The sequence below is a fragment of the Coloeus monedula genome (assembly GCF_965178545.1).
Source record: "Coloeus monedula genome assembly, chromosome: 8".
NCBI classification, from domain to species: Eukaryota; Metazoa; Chordata; class Aves; order Passeriformes; family Corvidae; genus Coloeus; species Coloeus monedula.
Genome location: NC_138788.1, coordinates 22,182,594 through 22,202,769, shown reverse-complemented (window position 1 = coordinate 22,202,769; position 20,176 = coordinate 22,182,594). Strand labels below are relative to the sequence as shown.

The 20,176-nt window shown below is 36.1% G+C and overlaps 1 protein-coding gene across 16 annotated transcripts in view; it reads right to left on the bottom strand.

Annotated features, from left to right (window-relative positions):
• Positions 1–1,432: 1,432 nt before the first annotated feature.
• The window catches only part of HECTD2 (HECT domain E3 ubiquitin protein ligase 2), a 59,012-nt gene continuing 40,268 nt past the window's right edge, over positions 1,433–20,176 (bottom strand). For all 16 annotated transcript variants that reach the window (XM_082286224.1, XM_082286230.1, XM_082286235.1 and 13 more), the window contains 12 exons: positions 18,665–18,788; positions 17,834–17,930; positions 16,833–16,940; positions 14,854–14,986; positions 11,900–11,988; positions 10,704–10,862; positions 10,334–10,408; positions 9,366–9,453; positions 9,010–9,116; positions 7,715–7,830; positions 6,957–7,100; positions 1,433–3,968 (listed from right to left, as the gene is read on the bottom strand). In XM_082286224.1, the coding sequence (XP_082142350.1) occupies positions 3,848–3,968; positions 6,957–7,100; positions 7,715–7,830; positions 9,010–9,116; positions 9,366–9,453; positions 10,334–10,408; positions 10,704–10,862; positions 11,900–11,988; positions 14,854–14,986; positions 16,833–16,940; positions 17,834–17,930; positions 18,665–18,788 (1,361 nt within the window). In that variant the 3' untranslated portion in view covers positions 1,433–3,847. The remainder of the gene's footprint in view (positions 3,969–6,956; positions 7,101–7,714; positions 7,831–9,009; positions 9,117–9,365; positions 9,454–10,333; positions 10,409–10,703; positions 10,863–11,899; positions 11,989–14,853; positions 14,987–16,832; positions 16,941–17,833; positions 17,931–18,664; positions 18,789–20,176) is intronic.

Genomic DNA, 20,176 nt, shown 5'->3' with positions numbered 1-20,176 from the left:
ACCACAGCTATGAAGATTAACAGTGGGTATAATATTTGCTTCTGGAGCAAGTCAACCAGTACCAACACCAACTATAACTACAGAGAAGGAATCTCACCACTTTTGGCCAAAAAACCAAATATTCTAAGCCCCAGCACCAGCCATCCGATCCCTGGCTGAAACAGGACAAGGCAAGCCAGGCTTGCTAAGCTCTTTCCAAATATCAGTCTTGAGGCTGTTGACTGGTCAGAGATCAGTTAGAATCAATCTCCTCTCTGAGGTTTTGCCAGAGTCTTTTACTGGTCTCAAAAACACATTAGGGAACTCTTCATGAAAGAGAAGACACTTTCAAACCCCAGCACTAGTTCCAAGAAGCTGGTTCTCCTTTCTCCATATTTGTTTGCTAAAAACCAATTTATATTTGCTGACTTTGCAAATTCGCAATTATTTTTGATATACATTTATAAGATATGACTTTTTTCTTCATTATGTGCATTTATAATATCTAATGTTAGTTAAGAGGAAAGTCTGACCTCTCATTAAACTGTTTCAATCTTCATCTTTGCTGCCATCTGTAGGTAACTTGAGTGGTACAAAGGTAACAGTTCTGTGATCAGGACCTGTGATGAAAGCACAATGTTCTTGTTACCTGTCCCTTCTGATTTTAATGTTCAAATTAGGCAGAAAAAAAAGAAAGATAAAACATACAACAGCTTGTGGCTTTGCCTCTTCTTGCACTTCCAAGTAATCTTGTAACCAAGGTAGTAAACAAAATAAGGAAAATTAAGTTAGAATCACAGAATTATAGAATGGCTTGGGCTGGAAGGGGCCTTAAAGATCTTGTGGTTCCAAGCCCCCTGCCACTGGCAGGGATGCCATTCACTAGATCAGGTTCCTCAGGGCTCCATCCAGCCTGGCCTTGAACACTTCCAGGGATGGCGCATCCACAACTTCTCTGGACAACCTGTTCTGGTGCTTCACCATCTGTCCACTAAGAGAGAACTTCTTCTTGACATCTCACCTAAAACTGCCCTCTTTCAGTTTAAAACCATTTCTTACTATCTGCCCATATCAAAAGTCCCTCTCCCTCCTTTTTATGAGCCCCCTTAAGGTACTGGCAGGCTGCAATGACGAGGCCCCAGAGCCTTCTCTTCTCCCCGTGGAACAACCCCAGTTGTTGGATCCATGAGGAGGATCCACGCTATTTTACAGCATTATTACACCATGGGATGCACCAGAACATCTGTAATTTTGACTGTAAATATGAAATACAAGTCTTGGTGTATGTCTGGTTGTTGAAACTTAAGTTTCTTTTCAGTGAGCCATGCAATGTTTTAGTGGAACAGAGAACTTTTCAAAAGAAAAATAAACCAAAAGCAGAGAGGTTGATCATAATTTTAAACCCATTATGACCAGTTTTGAAAATCTGAAATCATACAAGTGAGGTCAGCAATTGAATTATTTGATTTAATGACTGGACAATTTTGATACATAAAAATAGATACTTAGTAATGAACAAGTTTGTACAAACCAGATTTCTTTTGTACAGTACAAAACAATGATGAAGATAAAAAAAGATTTGCTAGGTTACAGGGCAAGACACAGGAACAACAAAACATCATTGAATAAAAGTTTCAAAATTATCAGAGGCTTATTTAATAAATACAGTGCAATGCTTTCATTTAACAAATACAAAATTTACTATTTATCAACATCAGGAAATATATAAAATGTCTTTGAATGACAATCTGATTTAAAAACTGATGCAAATACAATAACATTTTTAGAATTCTGAGGTAATATTACACATTATCTCAAAAAAAGCTCCAATAAATAAAACTAAACAGAAGGCAAAGTGCAATTCAGTGAAAATGAGAAAAGATAAAGCTTTTATTTTAACAATAGTAGATAAATAGTTATTAAAAGTGGGTTTAAGCCTTAAAAAAATATTTTGGCTAATTTGCCATGTTTTCAGATAAACTGTATAGCTATTTATTCATAAGCCAACCTTTTATGAATCCAATTCTACAGAGAGAGAGGAATGGGGGTAGGTGTTTGCTTCCAGGTTTCTTACTTACATCCATATTCAGCTGTTAGAAATTTAACATTGCTTGCAGCTATCTAGTTCATCCAGTGCAACAGGGAAAGCTTAATTTATTTCTTAACACCTGAAATCCTGCAAGTTAAGATTTATTTTAAAATCTCTATTTGGGACATACAATGTAAAAATGCAGAAATTTTCAGCACTGCTTTTAACACTCTTCGTGCTAACCTAGTATAGTTCCAGGCTAAAGTCAATGGAAATTTTATTATTTGTATCAAGAACAGCACAACGAATAAAGTGCCAAATATTCTAAAATATCCTAATATTTATCTCTGCCTTTAAAATCAGTAAAATCACCAGTAACTTTTCTAGGAGAAAGGAAAAAATAAAATTTACACTTAGTTATTGAAGAATATCCACAACAGCTTTGAAAGCATGAATTAGGCAGATTAATTTGTAAATCTATTGATTGTATGTAAATAATACAGAGAGAGAAAAGAAGACTAATATAGTATTTGAGAACAGACACTACAAGATATTTATGCATCCATGCCCCAGCAGAAGTCAATGGGGAAAGCTGACAAATTAGATGCCTAAGTGTCTCAAATGATCTGGGCCTTATTCAGCTGAAAGAAAAATCTACAGAACACACAGTAGCTATGTATCTTTAAAAATACAATACTGCATGCTCATAAATTCTTTCCATTTAATGAATAAAACCCAGACTTACAATTATTTCAGTATTTTAGAACCATTTCTTCCCCAGCTGCTAATTTACTAACTCAGAGCAGACACCAAGAACTCTTTTCACGTAGTTTGTGCAGTGAAAAACACAAAACATTGTTTTTAAATGCTGGTCTCCAAGTTAATGAAAGTTGAAGTATTTTTCTGCAATGTTATTGTATTCACTTTTGTCAGAGCTTATTTACGACTTTCAGCAAACTTGCTGCAAAAAATGACAGCATGACACACTATATCAGTTTTCCATGTGTTGTGGATACAATTCTCTTCCTAAAGCATTTCACCAGATGCGGAATTTATTTTAAATATCTAGTTTTGTTTACTATAATGCTACAGTAGATCTGGCTAGTTTGCTATTAAGAATGAACACACAAGTTCCTTAATACCTGTAGCTTGAACTTGAATCCCCTCAAGCTGAAAAAATACCTTTTAACTCTCTTGTACAGTCAAGTGTAAAAGCTGAATATACAACATCTAAAACCTCTTATTCATAAAAAATAATTTTATAGCAGTAAATGGCACTATCAAAACCCTATTTCCTCACAGGCAGTTATTTACATACTTCTTAGACAGCTGGTTTCACTGAGAAGGAAAACCAGAATAATAAAACTACATACATTTTATAAAGACTAAAATTCCTATTTGCCTTTGTGAAAAAAATGGCTACATGCTGATGTTATTTTTTTTTCTATTATTAATGTTAATTGAAAACAATCTACCACTGGGATTAACTAAGAGAAATATTCTGTATATTATCTCCCAGTGAGATACCTTGATGTAAAGGAATTATGATTAATGATAAAGTGCTATTAAGAAAAACCTAAAACTTGGGAATTGTCTTAGTTGGGTTTTGTTTTTCAAACAGACGAGCATTTGTACAAAGAAAGCTACTTTCTGTGACAAAGCAAGCAGTAGATGTATTGCCATTCAAGAAAAAACATACACTTCATATTTAATAAAAAAAATTTAACTAAATGAGATAAAACTGGCACAGTATCAAGAGACATAAAAATGAAAAGCTTAAAGGCACAATCAGAAGAGAGTGAATGCTACATAAAAATGCTGTTCTTGGAGTATTTAATCTTATTCTAGACCAAATCCCTCTGCATTTGAAATGCCAATGATCAGCTTTTGCTTCAGTTCCTTCTTGTTCTTGTAAGGAGGGAGACAAAGCTGGTTGAAGCAGGTATGGGCCACAGGTAACCTAAAATAATTTAAAAAATACCCAACAAAACACATTTAATAATAATGCAATAGAACCAGAACACTGCCAATTGCCTACACATTTTCAGTTAATTATTTTTTAAGTAGGAAATCCTGTAAAAGGAACATTTATCCTAATGGTGGTTCAAGTTCTGTTGAATGCAAGTAACACCACTGCTGGTCATAAGTACCTAAGGTGAACTTGTTTGCCTGCAACTCCCTCCCCGATCTTAATTTTTTTTTCAAGTTGGAAACATTCCCTTCCGGATTATGGAAACTCCAGGTACTACATGACTTCTCTAAACAAACCCAAAATCTGGGTATAGTCAGAATCCACAACATGGAAAAGGAAGCTGGGTCCTGCAGTAGGTACAGACACACCTAGAAGAACCACAGTTACGCATCTGTGAGGATACAGAATACAGCCTGGTAGAACACATCTTTACAGACCTAAGTGGGGAGCTCTGAAGAAATGATGAAATGCTGGAAAAACAACAGTTCACAAATTCTGGTCTCAGCTATACCAACACTTTCAGTTCCAAGTTTCTCCTGAGAAAGAGCTTGAATATACGTATTGCAGGTAGGACTAAGGAATGCCTGACTGAAACGCTGGAAACTTTATTTCTCCCTAGAATAGCTTAAGTTGATGAACCACAGGTGATAAAAAGCTACAGGAACTCCTTGCCCTTTAAATTCTCAAGTGACTTGGAGGACACACATGGATATAGTCAAGGATATAGACTTCGCCTACAGCAGATTACTTGAGGGGCGGAGACAGGAGAAAGACAACGAGCTGAAGCTCAACCTGACATTTGGAAAACACACTGAAAAATGTATTAAAGCTGGACACACCTATTTTATTATGTGACTCAAAAGCCCTCTAGATCTCTTTTAATTTAATCCCTCAGTCTTTTGAATGACCCCAACTTGGCCTTTGATCATTGGCAAACACTCTCAAAAGGGGGTGGAACTACCAAGTCTTGAAACCCAAGCTACTTTCCCCTCCCTGCCCTTTAAATGATCAGCAAAGATCTGTTAATTGGACTGGAGTCTTGGCTTCAGAATTTGGAAAGTTGAGAAGCTTTTATTAATTTGACAGTTTTTATTGCTATTAAATTCTTCGATCCTATTGTGTGAGCAGTATGATGATGGTGTCTACATTCATTCCTGTGCAGGCAGTCTGACAGCAACAATTATCTTGCAAAACACAGACCCACAGCCGTTTAAAATGCACACTATTTCAAAACACATTTTCTCATTTTTAAGAAAAAGAACAATTTACAGAAGGAACATAAAGAGTGATTCAATGCTGACTGATTTTTCTTCATTTTTCATCTGATCTTCATGTTCCTTTAATGTTACTGGAACCAGTCATTAGCTCATTGAGAAAAGCATTAGAAATACCTCAGTAATGAGATAAATTCAATTTAAAAAAACCTCAAAATGTATTATGTTTATGCATTTAGATCAGCTCTTCACAGAAAACCCAGCAAAATTCAGACTTTGAAAAATATAGTTCCATTTAAGTATTTTGATTACTCTAAATGTTTGAGAAATCTAGATAAAGCCAGTAATTACTGCTTCACAGTGAGCTTCAGAGCAGCAAGTTTTTCTATACAGTTTTCAAATCGCTTAAACTGACTTTCTCCAGTCTTAAGAAGAAAAATACTAATGGGAAAGTGTATCCCAAGTAAATTCAACACAAAATAAAACGCTGCCAGAAGCATATGAACTTGGTATGAACAAATTAATCACAACGAAATTGCAAGACTGCTTTGCTCCTGTATCTTCGGAGCACCTTCTGTATCAGCCACTCACCAGAGGCCCTAAAGAATGCTGCACCCTCACAGCCACACGTTGAAATTCTTATTTAGACCATCAAGACAGAATGCAAGCATTTTCTGCAACTGCAGAGGTTGTGATAAATACTGCCATCAAACGCAACAAATTCAGAAAAATTCATGGCAGTTCAAGGTATATTTTCATTAGGTCAGCTGCCATGTTAGGAATGATTAAATACATAATTTATTTGAATTGAAAACATGTAAATAATCACTATAAATAATTACTGTCCTCAAATGTAAACATTGACTGGAAAAACAACTTTTAAATCTATGCAATCAATAAATGGGTATACTGGAAGGCAAACTAAAGGAGTCCATGCAGTTTCTTCCTTGCACTGCTTTACCAAAATCTGAATATCGATCTAATATCGATTTCCAGCTGAGACGGACAAAAACTCTCTAACAGTTTAGAGTTAGAAAGTGTATGTTTATTTGGTGCCAGGCACTGCGTGGGATAGCTCCCTAAGATGCAGGGCCCCGATCCAAGCAAACACAATACCTTTTATTTCCAAATATTATGAATATCCAAAATACAAATGCATATTCATAACATTAACACCTCCCATTCTCCGCTTTGTATGGAAATGAGCTTACATGTCATTAAGCATGCGTAGTGTGTGCTCTGAATTGAGTCAGTGGTCTTGAATTGGGTCAGCGGTCTTAAAAAAAGATGAAGTAACTCATCTTCCTCAGTTTGACCTTTCCGCCTCTCTGAACTTTTAACAACCCTAGTTACTTTAGTGACCTCAAAGTTTCCTCCTGCGTGACTTTTCAACAGGTTCCCACCAAGGGAGGAAATTGGTGATTGTCCTTGTTCCCTACACCAACTTATCAATGTTTCTATTCCTCGTTCTACGCACAGCTAAGCAAACATATAAATGACAAATCATCAGTTATTTGGTAATCAGTTACTAACATCTTAAACCCATTTCAGGTCCAGCTCTCTTAACTCTAGCTGGGCCCAAATTCCATCCTATTCCAACTAATTTCAACACAGCTAGACTGTAACTAAAATCTTTATGTTTCTTCTAAATCTATGTTTCAGCACATTAGTTTACTCCTCTTTAAGAAGACATTCAAGAGCAATAAGGGCTCTTGGGAAACAGGTTAATGAAAAAAATTTAAAAATCCAAAACATCACTTACCAATTAGTGGATGTTTCACTCTTTGAAATCTTGAAATTCAGATCAGCCATTCCTCCCACAGGTACTCTATCACTTCCTGTAGCGAAATGCAGCAGCTTCTTTTGAAGGTCAAGAGAAAATCCAAGTACTACATCCCAGAAGTACCTATGCTCAGGGCAGAGGGAGAAGAAAATGTTGAAAGATGCAACATAGTAAAAAAATAGTATGAAGATGATAATAAAACCACAAGTTCTACATGATAAATATCACTTACCAATAATTTAATTAATATATAGGACATCAGTAGTACCCCAATATACAAGGTTAAATTCCCAACAAATTGACAAGTACAATGTTTTATTAATTTTGGAATGATGTCTTGCCAAAAGATGCCTCAAGCCACTTATCTATAAAAATATAAATGCCTTCTACTCACTAATATAAATGTCCTTAGTATCAAAGAGAATTGGGCAAAAAAAGTATTTTTAGAAGATTGGATAATAAAAATACTGAGATTTCATATGCAGGATTTGGAGCTTTTCTTTTCAAACTACTCTACTTCAATGTGCTCATAATCTTTTAAGGATATTCAGTAAACACATACCATTAAGGATCTAATTCTTCCTACTTATGATAATTTAGTAGTGTCCTTGTGTTACTTGGAAATAGGTTTCTAAAACTTCAGTCATTCTCAGATTACCCTTGAAGAGATTACTGCTGGAAGTCTAACATTCCATGATGTTTTAAACTCGGTAATTAGAATAAAAACCCAGGCCTACCGTATAGTAAGATCAGTTTTTTGGTAGCCCTCATACTGGGTACTTCGCTGTAAAGCAGACATATCCAGTTCAGGACTGCCACAGACAAGAATTTCAACCTCCTCTGGACGAAGTAGCTGCCATAAATCAAGGAAAAAAAGTTTAATTTTTTTAAAAAGATGAGAAATTATGCTACTAGATTAAGATTACATTTTTATTTTGTCATTATAGAAAAATTAACAGAATATCATTCATTTTAAGTCTCTAACTTGGATACACACTGATTATAGAAAAATTAATCCCTCAGCACTTTGAAGAATCTCTTACTGCTGTATATAGTAGAAAGCTTAATTACAGGATAACACAATATTTCAGCATATTTTGCTCTTCACTTCTTCATCATTCTTACAATTATTACACTGACTTGCCCGTTATCTGATCAGACTACAAATGGGTCAGGAAGAAAATTAAGTTTGTACATCTGGAATCCAGAGGGAGGGTCTTGATGTCAATTTTGATTTCAACTTCCACTTCATTGACAAGTCCTAGTGTGGGTAGCTGAGCAGCAGGGGCTGACAGGACTTGACTCTTAGTTGTACACACTGCTGTGCAAAGTGAATCCTTATAACAATAAACCATGTTTAATACCCACTAAACTTACACCTGCAGAACCTACTTATTCATTTACTACCCCTTCATCAAGCTGCATGGACGCATGTCATGGCATTTCAATGGAATCTCACTGTCCTTCCAGAACCTTCCCTGTGGTTGGGCAAAACTTGCTTTGCTTCCAGGTGTCACTGGAATTTAGAAAATACCAGGCAAATTGAAACTGCCTCTTCTTTCTCAGTGCAGAAGGGATGCTGTAAATTACAAAATCATTCCAACAGCCAAACAGGACTGAAAGTAGAAGAATGTTTAATCTCATCTTTACTGAGTGTTCTTCCTGCAAAAAGCAATAGATGTTTTCAGAGGAGTCACTCAGGAGCCCCCAGACACAGTTGCTTTGCAGTTCCTAAATGTAGGGAATACAAAGAAACCTTGTAAACATTCACAGGAGAGCCTGTGAAGTGTCTGTGAATACATAGTAATAAACCTGTCTTCTGGAGCTTTATCTCTTTTCAACAAAGCACTACAGAGAGCAGTTGATTACCTGATACATTTTCTTCTACTTATGTTGGACTAATCAAGTCTGTTGATCAATCAAGACTCTTTCCAAGTCTTAAAATCATCCAGTGCAATTTGTTTTAATTTAGTTAAGTCATTGTCAAATACTTGAAATAGAAGTGAAGAGTTATGTTTCACTTTACTCTTACCAGTAATGCATATGAAGCACAGACACTATGAAATCCGTAATAGAAAGCTGCAAATTGTTTGTAGATTGATTTATTGAGAAGAAAATCAACATAGAGCTGCACATATTCTAAAAAAAAAAAAAATTGTTACATGATAATAATTTTAATCAATCACCTGTTCTGCTTTCCAAAATTGTAGTGAATTACGAAAAATGAATGCATTTAATTTTAGATACCATTAAATTGGTAGGCATACCAGAAAGAACTACAGCCATTTCGTTTTCACACTTCATTAATGAAAACCTAGGCTTATAGAAAGGAGAAAAAGGACAAACTTAAATCTGCAAAGTATGTGTAGTTAATATACACTGAAGTACCTTTCCTATTCCGATTTGTGACTGGAATTTTATCTCCATTTGGCTTTAAGTTGTAAGATTTTATAACACCAAATTCTTCCTGAAAAACCTACAGAAAAAGAGGAGTCAAGGTCAGCACTGGAAAATGAACTCCTACACTTACAAACAACAAAGCTTGTATTAAGTCATGTATTTCCTCTCTCTCTTCAGCAAATGCTGCAATTCTGAGAGTTGTGAGGTTTTTACGAGTTAAATATTATAATTTTCAACACATTGCTCAGAAAATTAGTATTCAAAGAATATCAACCCTGTTTCATAGTGGCATGTCAAACTGACCTGCAGTCTCTGGAGCCATGGAGTTTTTCATACAAAAGAACAGTATACGAACAGCAAATACAATTAAGAAGGTATTTGTTCTGATGTAGTTCACCTAGGAGCTAAGTACCACCAATATGAAATTTCATTAACTAGTATGTGTGTTCTGAAATGAAGAGTAACTGAAAAAGGCTTCCTTAACTGAAATAGCAGTTACAACACACAGGTCAGGCAAAACTGTAAAAACAGGCTACTGCTGAAGTGAGATTTCCTGGACAAAATGCATAAAATAACCAAGTAAGCTTTGACTATCTTCTGTGTTAGACAGAAAAGGGATTGTCTTGCAGCCAGATGAATTTCATAAGCCTGGTCGTTGATTGCAAGGTGGTGGTGTCAAGGAGAGCAAAGAGCTGGAAATGCACCAGCAGCTGGCCAAGTGACCCTGGCCGTGAGCACTGGGATCCACCCATGCTGCCAGGGAACAACAGCTCAGAGTCTCATCGTGGAGCCAGAGATCCTGGGCAGCGCTGCCCCTGGAGCAAGCTCTGATCTCCGTGCAGTTATTCCAAACCATCAGCAATCACACAGCAATGAGCCACTCCACTGCCATTTTAACACTGGGAAAAATCACGGAACGAGGTTGAGAAGCACTTATGGTTGGTGCACTTAATGACCTGAAAGGTTGAGTAAAAATCCTCTTCGACATTGCCTTCATAGGATAGAAGTTCACTTAGCCCATGCGCCAATTCCTGCAATACAAAAAAAACCTTGTTAGTAAATCTAAAAAACTAAGCGATGCACTTTGCAAACATGTGCCAGAAGCATTGTTTTATACAGAAAGTATCTTGGAAAAAGCTGTACATTTAAACTGCATGCTATGCTAGAAAACATTGAGATTTTCTGTTTTCAGCAGAAGAAAAGAAGACTTTATCAGCCTGTGCTGAAAAAAAAGATGTTTTCAAACAGTTCATAACTCAAGCACTAAATATAAATAAATCAGGTTTTATATCAATAATTTCTTCTCTTAAAAAATGTAATACTTACAGGCATGATCTGAAACAGGTCATCTAATGTTACACCACAGATGCCTACAAGTGTGTTATGATCACAGGGAACAATGGGAGGACTCAATAATTTCTTGTAACAGCAAGGTGGGAAACGAATATCCAAGGTGATGCTGTTATATACAGCAAGTCCCATAAGCTATATATGTCAAATGTTAAGGGCAAATCTGACACATCCTTATTATAGTTAGTATTTTTGCAGCTTGGAAAAAATATTCTAAGAGTCATGCTCCACAAAGAGAAGGAATGGAAATTATTTAATTTTTTCTGGACTGACAATTTTAAATGCAGTTTTGCATTACGGTTAAGCAGTGGTTAACATGGTTCAAATGATGCACATTGACAGAATGCTTGAGAATCTTCTTCATAATCATCTATACAAGCATTTCTACAATAATTTTTTCCGAAGTATTGTTATGAAAACAGAGAAAGATAAATATGTATTTTTTAGTGACAGCTCAAAAAAGCACTATTTCTTTTAAGTAAATATAAAAGCATTAAGAAAAACCTGCACTGGTACTACAGCTCATCCATTAGCACATTTAAGTGGATCCCATGAAACAAATTTGAAACTATCCCAATTCAACTTCTCACAAGAATAGAATAGTTCTGTTAGAAGAGACTTACAACCACCATCTGATCCAACTGCAATCAGCAAATGGACACTACTTCCTCACTTCAGTGGAGTTATAAGCATATACTACCATAAATCATTTGTCTTAGGTTTTCATATACAAGCACAATAGAAAACCTAGAAAATAAACTTGTGCTCAAAATAGCATGTGGCTTCCATTTTGTAATAAAATAGGCAAAAGCCACATACTGCTCAATGGGGACTTAAATTAAGTATTATTTCACACAGGCACATAATGTCTACTGAAAGAAACTCAAGAGGCTTAAGTACATAAAAAATTACAACTTATACACAAAGAAGTTGCATGTTTAACATCGATTTAGCATTTTCTGACTGTGAAATGTACCACATACCCACACACCACCATTTTCTTCCTATTTTTAGTTCACTTGCTTGAACGATATTCAAAAAAATACATTTTAAACGGAACACAGGTGTATATACAACCTTTGAAGGAGCTTTAGCCAGTGCCTTATTTCCTCCCCACACCAGCTCATTGAAGGGCTGTCGTTCAGAACATTCTAGCGGACAGAAAAGGATACGGCTCCAACCAGACGGAATTCCGAGTAGTTATCGCATTTAAAGCTGCTGAACCAATGGCAGTGCGAGTCCTTGTGGTAGGTGAACATGCCTGCACAACGGCAACGTGGCCCTTAAAAAGCCTGAGCTTTGTAAGAAGTCATACAAAGCCTCACCTTTCTTACCCATGCACCCTTAGAAGTGCTCCTCAGAGTGCCCACATCTCCATGCTTGTTCCCAGGAGCCTGCTCCCACCACGGCAGGAGTCTGCAGGAAGATGCTTGGGAGGGAGCACCAAGGGCAGTGCCAAGCCTGAAGCAAGCAAGTGGGCTCAAGCCCACCAGCCCTGCTGGGTGCTGGTGCAACACATTCTTCAGGGCCTCCAGTTGTGGATATTCTCCACTGTCTGTACAATCTGTTTCTTCATTGCACTCCAGCATCTGTACTGCCATAAACATTAACTGTCTAACCAAAAATTTACTTACTGCAATGTAAACCCACTTATTTCCTCCTTTCTTCCTAGGTCAGTAGCAGATGACAATCCCTAAAAATGCTGGCATGAATCCCATGATACAAATACTGTAAGCTTTACCATCTTGGAACAGAAAACCGTAAATGGTTTATGTTATACACACACTACCAGCAAAGGGGTATGTTTCATATTTTCTATCAAAAAATTATACCAGAAAAGTTAAAAAAGCCCCAAACCACATGTACCCTAAAAAAGCCACTCATGGGTCTAAATGACAAGCTAGATCCTACTCAAATCATGAGTATAGACGAGTTTGACTGCTATTTGCGTCAGATACAGAACATTCTGTTTTAAAGAGTGGCAGAAAGTAAAATCCTACATAATGAAAGCAGATAACAGCTCTGAAATGCCTAGGAAGTATTGCTCAGAGAAGCAAGACACACTCCACATAAGCGTGCCTCTAATGCAGAAGTAATTGGGATAAAACGTGATGGACTGTTTCAGTTTGTTGGGATTGAATGGGCCAAGTTTATTATTGTTGCCATGGTCTGTACAAACCAAAGCAAGGAATACTTTTAAGCACATCTCGCATGTCAATAGCTCACTGCATCCCTGTTTGAAGATAAAGTTGGTGAAAAATATCTAAATGAAAAAAAAGAAAGTCCTTTTGATATAAAAAAACAAAGACTGAAAATCCAACTTGTTTCAGGGACATCTAGTTCTTATGACAAATTACAGACAAAACACTGCCTTCATGATTTTCCCCCCACTCTCCTGAGCAATTTATCTTTTGAATTCCAGCTCAAAAAGGTGCTCATCACAAAAGGTTTGGACACTGCCATTACCAGAAACAACAGAACAGCTGCATGTAAGGCAGAGCAAGGTTCACACACTAAAAGATTATAGGGATGCTGGAACAAAGTAGGTTTTGAATCCCATTAATTGTCCACACCAAGATAAAGAAAGCATTGCAAAACACACAACCAGGTGCTGAGTTAATTAAGAATTTTTAAATTCCACAGCTAAATCTGAAGAATCAGTTAACCTGGAAAGGGTAAGAACAGCGACATTTTCCCTTCCAAGCTTCTGACATGTTATTTGCATCTTCAACATTAAAGACAGCAGAGGATACAGTCCCTTTCCAAGGGACAAGAATATTTCTGAACTCCTCCCACACTTGGCTGATAGTCGTAACAATGAAAGAATTTACACTTTAAAGTAAGGAAGCCTGCCAGAGATAGTGAAAAAATATATTACTCTGAATGTTTCCAAACTCATCAGTTACCAAGCTCTGCTGACAGCATTTTTACTAACAGAACTGTCAAACTTACAGAACGCTTTCTGCAGGATAAATTGTTTCCTATTAAGGTTGCTATCACCAACGTCATGTCTCGACACAGACCCCTTTTTACTACAAAAAGGGTACAGGCAAATAACAATCTCAGCAGATATGATGACATATTTATGACTTAAAATTCTGTACCTTTAGAAGTAGTCCTATAAACAACAAAGGACCATGATTTTAAGGGACATGAACACTTCCAGGCAAAGACAGGCAAGCTCTTGCCTTCTACCAATGATTTTCAGGTGTTATGCTCAAGTCCCTGGAAATCAATTTAAAAGCCATCCTGGTCACACTTCAACCCACTAAGTCATCAGTAATGTATCCACGCCCAAAGGAAAGCTCATTAGAATGGTGAATAAAACTCACCCAGATCCATCTACATCACTATAACACAAGTGGATGGAACTGCTTGTTTATGACTGCTCATTCATGTCTTACAATCTCCTACTTAACCAAAAAGTCTTATTTTTTTTTCCCTTGGGCATGACGTGTCATTACAGGCTCACAGGTCCTGGTAACAGCAGAGGGAGGCTTTTTCATTCAGGATCACACCTGCCTATACTGTCTCTGCTCCTAACTGAAAGACCTTTCTTTCCTGAGATTATTTCAGACCCCTTTAAGAATACTGGCCACACAGACAGACAATGTGATGACAAAGATTCAAGTAAAAGCTAACCTCTACCTATCCTAATCACAGAAACAGTACCAGAACTTGCAGGCACTCTCAGTGCAACTATCAGCACCAAAAAAACCCCATTGATACATGGGAGACCAAGGTCAGCAGTTGGCCAGAACTGACCAAAGTAACAGTGTCCAGCTGCAGCTACTTAAAAAAACCAGGAAAACTCCCTAAACTAGCAATATGAAGACAACTGAGGGCAGAAGGAGAAAATGCAGCATGTGAAGAAATAGTGAAGGATGGTAGATGATAAACCAATACATTTGGCCTTATCTCCACTTGAATATTTACTAAACCATTGTGCTGGTTTAGGCTGAGATTATTTCCTTCGTAGCTGATAGCTAGTACAAGGCTATGTTTTGGATTTGTGCTGGAAACAGTGTTTATAATGCAAAGACTTTTCTATTACTGCTGAGCAGTGCTTACACAAGAGTCTAAACAAATTTTCACATTGTACTTAAGAATATTTATGAGGACTCACCATAATCTGGGTGAAAAATCTGCCGAATCAGAAGAAGAAACCATTCTTTTGTCAGGCCACCCATATCAAGACCAGCTTCTCCTACAAATGTGACTTTTAACTTCTTTTTCAGATCTGCCTTCTTCCTTGCTAGCTATTGTGAAATAGGTAGGGAAGAAGAAAAAGGAGATTTAACATACTGTCACTACTTCTAGCCATAGAGAACACACCTCAGCCTCTATTCTACTGCTCTTGCTTTGCCTAAACTATTAATTTGCATAGTTTTCTACTAATAGGTCAAAACTATATTAAAACAATGACTGAATTGCCGAAGCAAGACAATTATGACTACTTGACACCATCAACTACTTTGCACATGGTGTCACTCTCTGGGCTTGAAAAGAAGTTAGGTGGTGTACAAATAGACTTAACAAGCAATTAAATGCAATGAATTGAGTCTGTCTGGAATATTTCAGACCGGTATAATTTTTTACCTTTTACAGAAGATGTGCTACCAGGAAGAAATGACAAATTTAAAAAGTAATTAGACATAATTTGGAAATATTTAGAAATATGGGAATAAGATAAACTTTCAATATTTGGACACCATTTGGTTCTGTGTAAGATTCCTGCCAGCAAGTATCAGCTGCTTTATAAAACTGTTTTTCAGACAATGGTGACAAGCTCTTTTCATTGCTTTTTCCTAAGAGACAGCATTTCACCACAAAAAACCTGCAAATAATTAGATTACATCCTTTTACAATTAGCAGTGATCTTTCAGACTGAGTCCCCATACAAGTTTTCTTTAAAACATTAATTACTGTCCAGCTCCAGAGCAAATGTTTAAACCAGTCAAGAGTACGCATGTGATAAAATAATCTCCATGTTGCTAGCAGCTCAAGTAAATTCCTATTACACAAATTTTGTAACTATAGGTATTGGTGTTACTTGAAACAAGCTATTTATTATCTGAAGTGATTTTTCTTTGCAAATTATTTTTTAAAATTTGAAATAAAAGTAAGACATCTTCCCTCTCCACATGCCATTCCCCATAATTTTGAGAATATGAATGTATAATATGTTCTTACTCATCTCTGAGATGGGTAGAAGAAAGCACCAGAAATAAACAGGAGAATATTTTGACTATAAAAACTTCTGAAATTGCTCTTGGTTATTTCAGTGTGGTAAAAAGCCTACAATGCCTGAGAGAAAGCAATACTACCAATCATATTTTTTCATAGGAGAAAAGGCCAAAATAGACAGGTTTTAATATAGGAGAATAAAGCTTAAACTTATATTTTCTGACATGAGTAATCATAATTTGTGTGATGTTGTTTTCACTACCTGGACTTATTCTTCAGTATCATCAGGCTGTTCTCAATGTTGAGAAAAAGACAGAACTAAATTTCATTAAATAATGTTAATGAGCAAGGTTCAGTGGATACTGAACAATTGCCTAGTTTAATGGAAACACCTCTTTTATTTCTAAAAAAGGAAAAATTACATTCAAGAATGTGACAAATTAGTTAAAATCAAGTTAAGAATTTAAGAAAAGAAAGCCTAAAATTACTCTTTACAGGATAGAGAAGGAAAAGAATAAAAAATTCCAAGAATTAGAACAGAACAACCTCATTAGTGATTAGTCACATCCTATTCATGCTGCTTCATGGACTCAAGTCCTACACAATCTGATAATTGTGCACTGTATTTTTAACACAAAAATTACTAACACAAATACAGACCATGTGCAGAGTATGTATATTTGTTATGGGCTTAGCTATGGAGCAGTATGAGCATAGGAAACGAATTTCAAAATGTCTAACCCAATCTGTCCTGCAGCACTGCAATTTTGACAGCAATGAAGTTCTTTTTATTTAGTATTATGTAGTGGTATTCCCAATCTCTCAGTGAAAAAGATTTAAATATGACTTACTGAATTGAAATCTAAGTTCAATAGCTACTCTGCAGCAACACACAGTTTAATTATATTTTTTTGTTACCTCATCAAGTGAATCACTGACAAGGTGTGTCCTCCTCACTTTCACATTTAGGAATAACATATTCATGTCAGGCTTCTGTCTTCGAGAGACTTTATCCACAAGGCTTTGCTATTTGAATGAGAAGGAAACATTACACATGCAGTATCTTCATTTCAAAAAAAGGTGTCACACTTGTTAACTGTAAAAACTTCTCAGTATTGTGCATTAAAGACATTTCCCTAACATTGTAACTGCTTCAGTATCTTCTAGGAGATGGAGAGAAATTTCTTTCCTACTGCAGATACCATTTACACTATGTTTGAACTAACTTACTGGGAGGTTTAACAAGAAGGCGGCAATTGTGCAACAATTTTTTTTACTTCCCAAATTGTTAAAAATATACCTATAAGATTCTGGAAAGTGGCTTGTGCTTTAATTAGCTCTTCACAAGGCATATCCAGCAAGACCAGAATGCACAGGTGGGGGTGCTGCCACAGAGAGCACTGAGGGAAAGAGTATCACCTGTCACCTGTAGAAAATTACCACTGAGGGAGGCAGACAACACCTCTTTCCAAACTGAAGAGGCTGCCCAGAAGCAGTACCTCTTCCATGACCTGAAAGTATACAGCTGAATCTTGGTCTTCCATGACAACACACCTTCAAAGAATAAAATACAAAACAGTCCAAAATTTTCACAGAATTTTTCTTCCTTAATCATCTTGTTAATTTAACATGCTAGCATGTTATGCTGGTTTCTCAAAAGAGGAAAAAAAGTAAGTCAATTACTCTTTCTCTACAACACTGCTATCTATAAGGATCCTGAAACTAAGTACACAAAAAGAAAAAAATACTGAGAGAACCCAGCATGGACATTTGTAGACTATTCATAGTAAAATGGCTTAAGTTCTTTTTCAGGGTAGTCAGAAATTCTAGAAGTTGTGATGACAGGTCATGTGTAATATCAGTCTGACAAATACTTGTGGTGGGGATGAGACACAGACATTTATCATTGAGGGACTTACCCGTGCAATACTTATCATTTGTTGTTCTGAGTCTCTTTGAATAATAACTTTTTTTGCTGCTATAGAAATAATAAATGGGTATTGACAGAAAGAAAACCTAACAAGAGAAAAGAAGATTAAATATTTTCTTTTTAGCATCTAGCATATTATTTTCATTTTAAGAATACAGGAGTGAATTATCATTCATAACTAATCCCTCCACTGACAATAATTTGCAAATAGCTGCTTTTTTTTCACTTTGTTTATAGAGATAATTGATTCAGTAGAACAAACTGTTATTTGCAAGTACTGCTAGAAACTGAAATTAATAATACTTATCTTTTGTCATTTGGGTTTTGTGTGGTTTGTTTTGTTTAGTTGGTTTTTTCCTTCTCAAGAAGACTATCAGGTATCAGACAGAAGCGTAGCCTGAAATACCTGATTCAGTGGAGCAAATTATGGTCTCCAAGTTTTCCCCAACCGCTGCTAGAGGCAAGGAAAATGCCTATGAATGTATTGGAGGCTAAAATATGTCTTTAGTAAGACACAGTTAGAAGTCTATGCCAGTAATTAATAAACTTACTTTATTATCATCCATATTTTACGTATTTTCTCCAGTTTGAAAAGACAGAATGAGATTTATTCCAGTCAATCTCACATCCACGCAGTAGCAAATAAGTATTAGCTATATTTTTCAGTAAAATACAGTATTTAATGTGGATCTACATACACATAAACAGTATGCATATCATATATACAGACACTATCTATCCATTATATTTAATATAGATATACTAGACACAGTGCTTTGAAGTACTACTCAAACAAGAAACATGCAGTTATTCCTCTTACCTGTGAGAATTCCCATAGCATTGCCAGTTATGATATTCTTCCATAAGATCAATATGATCAAGCGTAGAATTATAGAAATCCGTATATGAAATAATAGGAGGGCTAATCAGACTATTTGCAGCATCTAAAAAGAACACAGAAGTCTTTTAAAACAATGCCTGGATTCAGCATATCTCGTTTCTTGGCATCACAAGCACCAGTGATCTCAGAAACTTTAAGCCAAGTCTAAAATAATACTGAAAAATTAATAACCTAGCTACAGAACTCAGCTCAGTCTTAGCTACAGAATTACAGCTACAACATAACCCCACAGGACATCACATTAATTGCTGTAGAAAACAGTAAATCCCTAGTTCAGCCCATTTATGATAAGGGAGCATCAGTTTGATTCTAGCTTCCTAACTGACATACACTCAATTAAGGTCTCATGGATAAAGGATACTATATTCTGCTGAAATTGATGAAAAAGCAGTTTGATAAATGAAAGTGTTTAAGAAATCCATATCATTTCAAGCAGCTATGGCTAGAAAATCTACATTTTTTCCAGTATACCATCTAGACCTGCACAAAAATTAAGTAGTTGACCAAAGGAAGAAAGCCAATTCACATTTAAGCTATCTCATTATACAGTGACATTCACATAATGTCAAATGGCCAGTAAGTTCTCTATTAACACTTCAGCATACTTTAATTTTGGTCTGTCAGACACAAAGTAGTGTCTTTTCATCTACTAAACAGCTCTTTTTCCAGAATTAAGGAGCTAGTAACTCTTTCATAGATGATTATAAAACATGTCTCTTGTTTTAGATAATTTAGCTTGTGCACCTAACTCTGCAGGATTGTGCAGAATACTTTTAAGTAAAAGTCTTAAGTTAACAGTGAAAAAATTTTAATTCCAATTTTAATTTTCATTTCTGGTTTTGTCTTCCCCTGAAAAGGAGAAAGAAAGTGCTCTAATCACCATTTGGCAGCAGTTGAGAAGGTTTACATTTGTAGTAGTCAAACTTGCTGTGCTCTATGTTGAGCCAAGCAGGGATTTCTACTTTTTTTAAGATGTAGTTTTGGATGTAAGAGGCACATGCCTTGCCTAACTTTCTTTAGATGCTAAATAGTTCTGTGAGGGTAGGTGAGTTACAGAGGAAATTCTGGCAGCTCCACATTTAAGAGTTTCTTTTCTAAATCTAAGGGAAGCCTTAACCATTGGTCACTTGTGTAGATTTGTTTGAATGATCGATGTCGCTGTTGTACCAGGGACGGCGAGAATAATGACACAGAGTTAAGTCCAAAAGAAGAGAACCCTTTATGAACTTACAGACCATTTATATATCTTGTTTCACTAGAATGGCGTAAGATTATTGGTCCCTTGATCAACCACCTCCCAGAATGATTGGTTAAGACTCTACAACACCCATTTCAAAACATTTTCTCCAATGTACCGTAACAATACTGCGTAACAAGCTTGCAAGTGTTAGATAAAGTTTTGGTTTACAAAAACCCAAACTGTTTTCAGCT